General features: G+C 50.7%; 1 protein-coding gene across 3 annotated transcripts; it reads left to right on the top strand.

The window, feature by feature from the left end:
* Positions 1-724: 724 nt before the first annotated feature.
* Rabggta (Rab geranylgeranyltransferase subunit alpha) lies at positions 725-10,470 on the top strand. 3 transcript variants are annotated; one of them, XM_035453133.1, is made up of 18 exons: positions 725-925; positions 2,891-3,044; positions 3,284-3,353; positions 3,476-3,586; positions 3,945-4,069; positions 4,243-4,430; positions 4,699-4,902; positions 5,409-5,492; positions 5,580-5,662; positions 5,755-5,856; positions 5,962-6,067; positions 6,164-6,215; positions 6,341-6,429; positions 6,545-6,633; positions 6,726-6,842; positions 7,808-7,921; positions 8,180-8,306; positions 10,085-10,470. In XM_035453133.1, the coding sequence occupies exons 3-17, from the start codon at positions 3,351-3,353 to the stop codon at positions 8,303-8,305; spliced, it is 1,593 nt and encodes a 530-aa protein (XP_035309024.1). In that variant the 5' UTR covers positions 725-925; positions 2,891-3,044; positions 3,284-3,350; the 3' UTR covers position 8,306; positions 10,085-10,470. The 3 variants fall into 3 exon arrangements, with proteins under 3 accessions (XP_035309024.1, XP_027246340.1, XP_027246338.1); XM_027390539.2 differs by lacking the exon at positions 10,085-10,470 and adding an exon at positions 9,034-9,249 and having other exon boundaries at positions 726-925; positions 8,180-8,267; XM_027390537.2 differs by lacking the exon at positions 10,085-10,470 and adding an exon at positions 9,034-9,249 and having other exon boundaries at positions 726-925; positions 2,891-3,150; positions 8,180-8,267.
* The last annotated feature ends 49 nt before the right edge of the window (positions 10,471-10,519 follow it).

The following is a 10,519-nucleotide window of genomic DNA, read 5'->3' as shown; positions in this document are numbered from 1 at the left end:
TGTTGGTTTTGGTTTTTGTTTGTTTGATTGGTTTTGTTGGTCTAGCACTGCATCCCTGGAGCCTAGGACTGTGGCAGCCCAGTCCTTATGCTAAAGAAGAGGTGACTGAAAACAAACACTCTGTCTTATGCTGCAGAGGAACCCGGCTACTGTAACTGCCTCTTCCTTACTCCCCCTACCTCTGGAGCATGGCTGCCTGCCCAGCTTTGACTGTGGCTCTTTGTCCCTTCCTTCCTCCCAACCCAAACCATATTTGGTCTCTGCTCAGGGTCCTGGAAGCACTGTGCGTGCAGGTGTTCCCCACCCCGTCTCTTTCCACACTGTGATCCGGACGATGATTCCTTCCCATGTCCACAGTGCTGACTCGTCTCTACTGGTGCTCCTATCACTGCTTTCACAATGAGCAGAAAAATCTCTTCAGGTATCAGAGCACAGCCCTCAACCAGCTGCCTGCTTCCCACTACCTCAGAGAGAAGGCCAAATATAACTCATGACAACTGCTTTTGCCATGAAGAGGCGTGTCATCAATTGGGTTGTTCTTATCTGTGAGGGCACCTGGTTTAGCTTCTCTCTGCCAGAAGCTAAGTCTGTTTGGCTTCCTCACCCCCATGTTCATGTCACACATGTCTGAAATGCCCTTCCTGCCTTCTCTTTCCAAAACACAGGCCCCACCTTCTTGAGTGCAGATGTTTTCCAGAGGACTCACTTCCTCTCGAGCCTGCCTGACTCAGCTCTGCCAGTTTCAAGATCGCTAATTATTAAATAGTCTTTCATGCTTACCTCAACCTTCACCCACCTCCTCCTCTCCTCCCTTAGTGACTATGATGTAACGCTGTCTGGCATCGGTGTTCCTGGTATCTGGTTGAATGTCTGAGTACCTATAAGATCCGGAAGTAGCCAAACAACAAAAAAAATGGATGATGAGGTAAGACTAGACCAGAATCATATCTGAGTCTTATCTAGCTACTTACTACATGGGTGACCCTCAGCAAGCTAATCTTTTTGGACCTCTGATTCATGCATGTTTGTCAGGAGAGCTAAAAATCATAACTATATTATTATTTACTGAGCAATTATTCAGTATAGTCATTATTCAAAGAACTTCTTTGTGTAGCCCTTACTGTCCTGGAACTTGCTCTGTAGACCGGGCTGGCTTCAAACTCACAGGGATACTCCTGCCTCTGCCTCCCTAGTACTGAGATTAAAGGCATATGCACTTTATTTAATCTTCACATCAACTCGAACATATAAATAAAATGTTTCTTCTGTTACTGAGTTTTTTTGAGACTATGTGGCAAAAACTAACCTGGAACTCCTTTACTAATCCAGGTTGGCCTCAACCTTGACATTTTTTTCTCTCCTCCCAAGTACCAGGGTTACAGGTGTTCTCCAAGACATCCAGCTTTTTTATTTTCTCATTTTGAAAGAGCATCTTACTGCATAGCACAGGCTGGCTTCAAACGCAGGATCCTCCTGCCCCAACCTCCCAAGGGCTTGGATTAGAGGTGTGACCCATCATGTTAGGAAGAGTCATGTTTTAAATCACTCTGCTTCTACCTCCGTGTGTGTGTGTGTGTGTGTGTGTGTGTGTGTGTGTGTGTGTGTGTGTGTGTGTTCATATGCCTCACATATATACAGAGCTCCCATCACAATCATAGCACCAGGAGCAAAGATAACCAGTAACTTACGTATGTTTTCCCCACTGGGACTGATGTATACAAGTCCAGGAAAAATCATCTTTTTTCCTCTAAAATAAGTGACAGGACCTAGAAAAAGACTGGGGACATAGTGAGTACTTTAAGTACATTTCCAGGGCACAAAAGGTGAATTGATAGGGGAGGGGACATGGTTGGGATGAAAACCATTTCAACAACCTTAGTGGGACCTGGAATGGGGAGGACATTAACAGAAAAGCAGAGAGAGAGAACAGTGCCATTCTGGACAACAATGAGAAGAAAGCTAGCATTCGGGAGAGATGGACATGACAGTATCTTTTAGCGTTTGTAGTTTGAAATACCTCTAGAACATACTCAGTTTCTTTTTTTCATTTTCTTGTTGTTGTTTGTTTGTTTGTTTTTGGTTTTTTGTTTTTTGGGTTTTTTTGTTTTGTTTTGTTTTGTTTTGTTTTGTTTTTTTTGAAACAGGGTTTCTCTGTATAGATTTGGAGGCTCTCCTGGAACCAGCTCCTGGAACCAGGCTGGTCTCGAACTCACAGAGATCTGCCTGCCTCTGCCTCCTGAGTGCTGGACTAAAGGCGTGCACCACCGCCCGGCCTCGTTTCTTAAAAATCAGAAATCTCACGATTACTTAAACTGGCCTTAAACTCTATAGAGTTTAAGTGGTTCTCAACCTGTGGGTCACCAACCCTTTGGGGGTCGCATAGCAGCTGTTCTGCAGATCAGATATTTCTATTATGACTCATAACAGTAGTAAATTACAGTTATGAAGTGGCAATGAAATCACTTTATGTCTGGGGATCACCACATGGGGAACTGTATCAAAGCGTTAGGAAGGTTGAGAACTTCCTGCATCAACCTCCTGAGAAGCTGATATTACAAGCACCACCACGGCCCCTGGCTTTTTCCAATGGGCTTCTGAATGTGTCAACGCATACGTATACTGATATGTAATTATTATTATCATTATCATTATGCATGTGGACGGACATCTGGGCTAGAGACTTGGGTACCATCACCTTCCCGATAGCAACCATGACTGTGGATGAAATTAAGAGAGCAGGCAGGAACCTGAGAGTTTTTGACAGCCGAAATTCGCTGGTGTCAGGTTGTTGGGGAAACTTCTTCAACTAGGTTGCAGTTTGAGTTGGTAACGGGAAGCCTTTCCATGTCATTCACACATTCGCCAGCCACCTTTGCTCACACACTCCTAGGCGCTAACAAGAACTGGATGACACACACGCAGCTCCCTCCCCGAGCCTGCAGGGGGCGCCGCGCCTCCCCTCACACGGCGCGAAGCCTCTCTAGCCAGGCTGGAACTCGGTGGCAGCGCCGGGCTGCACGTCCCGACACCTCTTCCCAGAGAAGGTGGGTTCGCCCGCGGGGGAGAGGGTGCTGGGATCAGCGGGACGGGCGGGCACTGCTCTCTCCGGGTGCCTCGGCTCGGGCCCGGCCTACCGAAGCTCCGGTTGTGGTGAGTGCCTCCGCCTGATCTCGCAGTTCCAGCCGCGGGACCTCTTCACTCAGGCCCGCGGGCAGCTTCCGGGAAACACCTGGGGGGCGGGGCTGTGTGGGCGGGGTTCCGTGATTGACATCTTTCTTCGCAGACTGAACGAACTACCTCAGGACCCCTCCTCTGGACCCTTCCTCTGTCCCCGACGCTGAGCCGACACCATGGTGAGTCCAGCCCCCTGCCCCTGCATGCCCACGCCCTCACCCCGCGTGGCTTTCTGTGGGGCTTCTGCAAGTCTGCCCCTGCAAGACAACCTGCATTTTTATCCCCCTACCCATCCCCGTAGCATGGGCGCCTGAAGGTGAAGACGTCTGAAGAGCAGGCAGAAGCCAAAAGGCTAGAACGGGAGCAGAAGCTGAAGCTCTACCAGTCAGCCACTCAAGCTGTCTTCCAGAAGGTGGGACCCTCAGAGGTAGCCCCAATCCCCAAGTAAAACACAGAAACCAAAAGCTTGACCCTAGAGTCAAACTGCAGGGATCCAAATCTGAATTATGTCTGTTGTTGCTGTGTTGCCTTGGGCGAATCACTGAAACTCTATCTGTCTTCAATTTGCTCAGCTGTAAAATGGAGCTAATAACCGTAGATCCTGCATAAGAGTGTTGTAGAGATTTAAAGAGACAATACCTGTGAGGCTCTACAAGGATTTGCATAGTACCTGTTGCATAGTGCCACCATTGGGTGGTTCTGAGTTTATAATGTTTAACCTAGAGCTGGGAAAATGCTGTGGCCACTGACTCTGTAACCTGTCTTCTTAGCGGCAGGCTGGCGAGCTGGACGAGTCAGTGTTAGAACTGACAAGCCAGATTCTGGGAGCCAACCCTGATTTTGCCACCCTATGGAACTGTCGCCGAGAAGTGCTCCAGCAGCTAGAAACCCAGAAGTATGTAATGGTTCAGGTCCCTGCCCTGGTCCTGCCTGGGTGCAGAACTGGAGGAGGAATGGGGTATCCAGGGACATAGAGATAGGATGGTGGGGGGACCAGATGCAGGAAGGGAGGGAGAAGTTGTGGCTGGGTGTTGAGAGGCTCTGACCTCCCTTTCTGCTGTGGTACAGGTCCCCCGAGGAGTTGGATGCTCTTGTGAAGGCAGAGCTAGGCTTCCTAGAGAGCTGTCTACGTGTGAACCCTAAGTCCTATGGCACCTGGCACCACCGCTGCTGGCTGCTAGGCCGCCTGCCTGAACCCAACTGGGCTCGGGAGCTGGAACTGTGTGCCCGCTTCCTCGAAGTGGATGAGCGGAACTGTAAGTGCCCACAGTCCTGTCCCCATATCCCCCTGTGTCCCACATCCTGATACTGGGTCTTCATTAGGCCCAGAATGGGCTGGAATGCCCAGGATCCAGCACCGACATCCACTGGGGTAATGCTGAAAGGGATGGTGGAGCCAGATGCAGCCTGTGTGGTTTGCATCAAAGTATTTCTAGGGCTCTCTGAGGGAATTCTGGGGCTATCAGTGGAGTAGCTCCTCTTTGTCCTGCTTCTGAGATAGGTCCCCACCCTCAACCCCCTTAGTTCACTGCTGGGACTACCGGCGATTTGTAGCTGCACAGGCTGCTGTAGCTCCTGCAGAGGAACTAGCCTTCACTGATAGCCTCATCACCCGGAACTTCTCCAACTATTCCTCCTGGCATTACCGCTCCTGCCTCTTGCCCCAGCTGCACCCCCAGCCAGACTCTGGCCCACAGGGACGCCTCCCTGAAAACGTACTGCTGAAAGGTAAGTGGGCCTAGAGCAGTGGTTCTTTGAGGGAGTCAAAAGACCTCTTCAAAGGGTCGCCTAAGACCATCGGAAAACACAGATATTTACATTGCGATTCATAACAGTAGCAAAATTACAGTTACGAAGTAGCACTGGAAATAATTTTATGGTTGGGGATCACCACAACATGAAGAGCTGTAGTTAAGGATCACAGCATCTGGAAGGTTGAGAACCACTGGCCTAGAGGATCCTGGTAAGGATTCTGCAGCGCCACCAAAGTCCTGATGCCTGTTCAACCCTGTTCTAAGCCTGCCTTACTGAGCTCCTTACTGGTCTTTGGGGTGTACCTACCACTCAGTTCCTGGCTTCAAGGAGCTCAGGTGTCTGATGGGAAAAATAAAAATGACCCATGCTATTCCTGTGTAAGGCCAGGGTACAAATGAAACTTGGGGCTGGAGAGCTGTTGGAATAGCTAGGATCCTACCCGCGTACTGATACAACCCCTTGCCTCCCCGGCCCCACAGAGCTGGAGTTGGTGCAGAACGCCTTCTTTACTGACCCCAATGATCAGAGTGCCTGGTTCTATCACCGCTGGCTCCTGGGTCGGGGTAAGCACTGGGAAGAGAGCAGGGTGTTTGAGACTAAGAAGGAAACGAAGATGACTTGAGTTGAACCAAGGCTGTCTCTCTCCCCAGCGGAGCCCCAGGATGTTCTGCGTTGCCTACATGTGAGCCGCGATGAGGCCTGTCTGTCAGTCTGCTTTTCTCGTCCCCTGACAGTGAGTCAAATGGTTTTACTAAAAGCATCATGGGGACTCTTGAGTCTGAGGCTGTTAGAGCTAATAATGAGTGTCTCTGTCCCCCATGGCAGGTGAGCTCCAGGATGGGGACTTTGCTGCTTATGGTTGATGAGGCACCTCTGAGTGTGGAGTGGAGGACTCCAGATGGCAGGAACCGGCCCAGCCATGTCTGGGTATCCCAGAATTGGTGGGGCAGAAATGAGGGCGTGGGGCAGGACTAGGGTGGGTCAGTCAGAATGGCGGTGAGGTAGCACATTTCCTTGACCCGGTGCTCCCAGCTATGTGACCTGCCTGCCGCCTCTCTCAACGACCAGTTGCCCCAGCACACCTTTCGTGTCATCTGGACAGCAAGTGATGCCCAGAAGGAGTGTGTGCTTTTCAAAGGTGATGCCGTCTAAAACTCCACTCACTGCACCGCTCCCCGGTCTTCTCTCTCCTCTCCGCACACTGCCCCATCCTACTACTTGCCCTTTCCCCTAGGCCGCCAGGAGTGCTGGTGCCGAGACTCAGCCACTGATGAGCAGCTGTTCAGGTGATGAGAAGGAGCCCAAATCAGAGGGGCTCTGCACACCACGAGGGAGGGCGATGGGGCAGCCTGGGCCTGGGGGAGGGGGATGGCTGTGGGCAGCCTACCCTCCCTAACCTGCCTACTCTCAGGTGTGAGCTGTCGGTGGAAAAGTCCACAGTGCTACAGTCCGAGCTTGAATCTTGTAAGGAGCTACAGGAGCTGGAGCCTGAGAATAAATGTGAGGATATCCCCTGAGCCAGCTCCCAAGAACCACACTGAGAAGGCCTGTTCAGGGAACCTCCCTGAGGAAGGGGTCTCAAGACACTATAAAGATTTCTCTGCCCTCTCCCCAGGGTGCCTGCTGACCATCATCCTGCTGATGCGGGCACTGGACCCCCTCCTCTATGAGAAAGAGACGCTGCAGTACTTCCACACCCTCAAAGCAAGTTGGGCCTGGGGGTACAGGCCAGGGGAGGCCCAGTGGGCAGTTAGAAGACAGCTGACCCCCAAGACTGTCTGCTTCTTTCCCGCCAGGCTGTGGACCCAATGCGAGCAGCCTACTTGGATGACCTGCGCAGCAAGTTCCTGCTGGAAAACAGTGTCCTCAAGATGGAGTATGCCGAGGTGCGCGTGCTGCACCTGGCTCACAAGGTATGGGCTCAGCACCCGCTCCTTCCCTAGGCCTCCACCTGCTGCCTTCACTGTGTCTACCTTCACCTTTACCACAGCTGCCTTCCCAGACATTTCCTCCCCACCAGGTTGAATCCATCACCTTTCTTTTGGCCTACTCCTTTGCTAGGTCTTGCTTTTTTTTTTTTTTTCCTTCAGTAGTTCATCATCCTGTATGTTCCCTGGTTCTGAACCCTGAGTCATCATTGTACTAGGGATAGAGCTCATTGGTAGATCACTTACCTAACATATATAAGGCCCTGGGTTCAAATCCTAATACTGAAAAACAAACAAAATTTTTTTTAAAAAAAGACCCTTTCACTACCCATGCTGTGCCTTCCCATGCTTTTCACCCTGGATCAGGGCCCCCAAAACCTAAAACCTGAAGTTTCTAGAGATTTCTGGAAGCCTTCCAGGCTCTACTTTTTCTGTTTCTAGTCCTTCCTAGCAATGTTCGTTTGTTTGTTCGAGATAGGTTTTCTCTGTGTAACTGCCCTGGCTTTCCTGGAACTTTCTCTGTAGACCAGGCTGGCCTTGAACTCACTGGCCCCCATTCTCCTGCTTCTGCCTCCTGAGTCTGGGATTAAAGGCATGCACCACCACTGCCTGGCCTTCCTAGTCATCTTAACAAATCAGTTTTACCTCGTCACTGCAGCCCGCCACAGGCCCTCTCCTGCCTTTTCTATGTGCTGTGGGACATGCCACTGTCCTCTGTCCCTTCCACACCTGAGGTTTCCTATCCCCGTCCACTGCCACTGGCCACCCCACCATAACTGTTTATCTGTCCCATCCCTGACATAGCATGTGCTCGTATGCATTGGGCTATTTGTTTTTTACATGCTGCTAGCCTATAACAAGAGTCTTCTAAGGTCCATTTGGAACACAGAACAGGTGGCTAAAGATCTCCAAGCTCTTGCTGAGTTTTTCACCCTGTCCTCCACTCCTAGGATCTGACAGTGCTCTGCCATCTGGAACAACTGCTCTTGGTCACTCATCTAGACCTGTCACATAATCGTCTCCGAGCCCTGCCCCCAGCCCTGGGTGCTTTACGTTGTCTTGAGGTAAAGTGTTCTTAATTCCCTTGCAATCTGGGGTGGGCCCTTTCCCTCTTTTTCCACTCAGAAGATTGCCCATGTTACAGCAATGTCTGGGACTCCCTGGCTCCTACAGGTAACTGCTTTCCCAGCCCGCTCTACCACCCAGCCTGGCCCTATGAGCTTTCTCGCACACTAAGCTGGTCACTCTTGGCCCCTCCATGACTTGTACCAGTCTCAGGCTGCCTGTTTGACCTTGTGTCTCCCCAATGCTGTGCTCCTCAGGTGCTGCAGGCCAATGATAATGCCCTAGAGTCCTTGGATGGCGTGGCTAACCTTCCCCGGCTGCAGGAGCTGTTACTATGCAATAACCGTATCCTTCCTTCTGTCTGTTTTGCAGACAGCTCATAGGGTGAGGAGCAGGCCACAGAGGGACAAACCGCAGACACAGACAGGGTCATCTCAAGGCAGGGCAGGAAACAGGACTTGGGCAGGGTGAGCAGAGTGGAGATGATAGCCTGGGACGGACTGTCTGGGACTGTTATTAGCTTTTGCTCTGGAGTTCTGTGATGTGTGACTTTCTCAAACCAAGGTTCACAGATAGGCAACCTGTCGGATTCTTAGGGTCTAGAAATGAGGAAGTTCTGTATTTTTTGAAAATCATGAGCTCTGATTTCTCTTGAAGATGTGAGGTTAGAGCACCTCTGACCCACATTTCCACTGGGAAGCCTCTCATGAGTCATAAGTACCACGTGACAGCTGTCCACATCCCCTGATGATCCCTGCTTCCCACAATCCCCTCTTTAGCTAGACGTTTACAGTCTGCTAAGAGCTTTATTTTCTCCAGAGAAGAGGGTAAGAGACCATCAAACTTGCTTCCACTGGCATTGGTGGCACACACCTTTAATCTCAGCACTTGGGAGGCAGAGGCAGGTGGATCTCTGTGAGTTCGAGGCCAGCCTGGTCTCCAGAGCGAGTGCCAGACAGACTCCAAAGCTACACAGAGAAACCCTGTCTCGAAACTCCCCCCCCCCAAAAAAAAGTGCTTCTAAGCAGCAGCCTCCAGTTTGGGGGGTGTCCAGTAGCAGACAGTAGGGTGGGGTAGAACTACTGAGCTTTCCTTGACTCTCCTGCCCAAGGTCTCCAGCAGTCTGCAGCACTACAGCCTCTTGCCTCTTGCCCCAAGCTAGTCCTCCTCGACCTGCAGGGCAACTCACTGTGCCAAGAAGGGGGCATCTTGGAGCGTTTGACTGAAATGTTGCCCTCTGTTAGCAGTATCCTCACCTAGGAGGCCCTGCCCTCGCCCTTGCCCTTTAACTTATTGGGACTGAATAAAGAATGGAGAGGCTCCTCTAGGCTGCCAGGCTACCATTATGCCGCTACCTCCATTACCACCGCTGAGCATTTTGAGAAAAGGAAGGGAAGGGCCTTGGGGTGTGGGTCTGCTCTCCGGTGATACTCTCGACCTTGCCTGTTGTCGAGAGCCAGAACCTCTGTGTTTACAGTGAAGTCAGGATCAGAAGTGGGTTTGAGTCCACCTCTAGGTTTGGGGGTAGCACTGGGCCCAAGCTTGAGGCTGGGATAGGCATTGGGATCAGGTTCTGGTTTGGGCTGAGCTTCAGAGTAGCTGTCTCTAGCTGGAGGAGAGCATGAAAACTTCTCCCGTGACTCCTGTCACTTTCAGACTCTCATTTTATACACAACTGAGTAGGCTCAGGACCTCAGGTTCCAGGAACAATGTGTCAGGGCACCTTGCCCCAGCCTATTAAAACAACAATATTGGTCCCCATGAATTACATTCTGTGGTTGAAAGGCCCTCAGGAATACTTGATCCCCATACGCTCTCGCGATGAGATGATTAGAACATTTGAATTGATGAAGAAACTGTTATGACTTCCCTAAGGTCCCTGAGCTGTGTGCTGAAGTCAGATATTAAACACCTTGCTTTAGTATCTTGGTTTAGCTTCTTTTCCTACTTCTGAATTAATACAAACCGATTAAACAGAGGCCTAGCCCTGAGGTGCACCCACACCGCTCCTCACTGTGTTCTGGCTTTCAAAACTGCAGGTACAAGGCCTCCAGGGAGTGGCTCAGGGGTTAGGGCACTGAGTCAAACTTGGCTCAGTGGGGAGAGAGGATGACTGATTAAAAGAAGAGTTTGGCAAACCGAGCATTTTCCTGGTTCTCTAGGACCCGCCTCTTCTCGTATCCAAAGTGACACACAAAACAATCTCACAGTGAAACCCTTTGGCTGACCTGCCACATACCGGCCTTGAATTTTGATTTCCACTTGTGTAAACTGAAGGTGTTGGAAGTGGCGGAAAACCTCTGCTAGGCTCCAGGGCTTGCCAGCTCAATGGGGAAAAACCCTCATGATGCCTGCCTGGTCTGTGGTCTAAAACAGGAGGATTGCTGTGATTGCTGTGACTTCAAGATCTGCCTGGGGACTATGTGTAAAACCATTCCAAAACTACCCAGAAAGTCAGTGTGTGTATGTGTGTGTAGAACTTGGAGCTTCTGTTCCTACTCCCTGAGATATCTCTGCACAAGATACATTTCCAAACAAATTGTTGCCACACCTGCTTCTGGGTCTTTTTTGCCAACCCTGTTTTCACTATCTTCTGA

This window comes from Cricetulus griseus (assembly GCF_003668045.3).
Source record: "Cricetulus griseus strain 17A/GY chromosome 1 unlocalized genomic scaffold, alternate assembly CriGri-PICRH-1.0 chr1_1, whole genome shotgun sequence".
NCBI classification, from domain to species: Eukaryota; Metazoa; Chordata; class Mammalia; order Rodentia; family Cricetidae; genus Cricetulus; species Cricetulus griseus.
Note: the sequence above shows the minus strand (reverse complement) of the source record. Positions and strands in the feature narration are given on the sequence as shown.

Coding starts and splice junctions, on each gene's coding strand:
- Rabggta (XM_027390539.2), top strand. Junction 4,431..4,698: donor CGAAGTGGATGAGCGGAACT/GTAAGTGCCCAC, acceptor CAACCCCCTTAG/TTCACTGCTGGGACTACCGG. Junction 6,068..6,163: donor GGAGTGTGTGCTTTTCAAAG/GTGATGCCGTCT, acceptor CCTTTCCCCTAG/GCCGCCAGGAGTGCTGGTGC.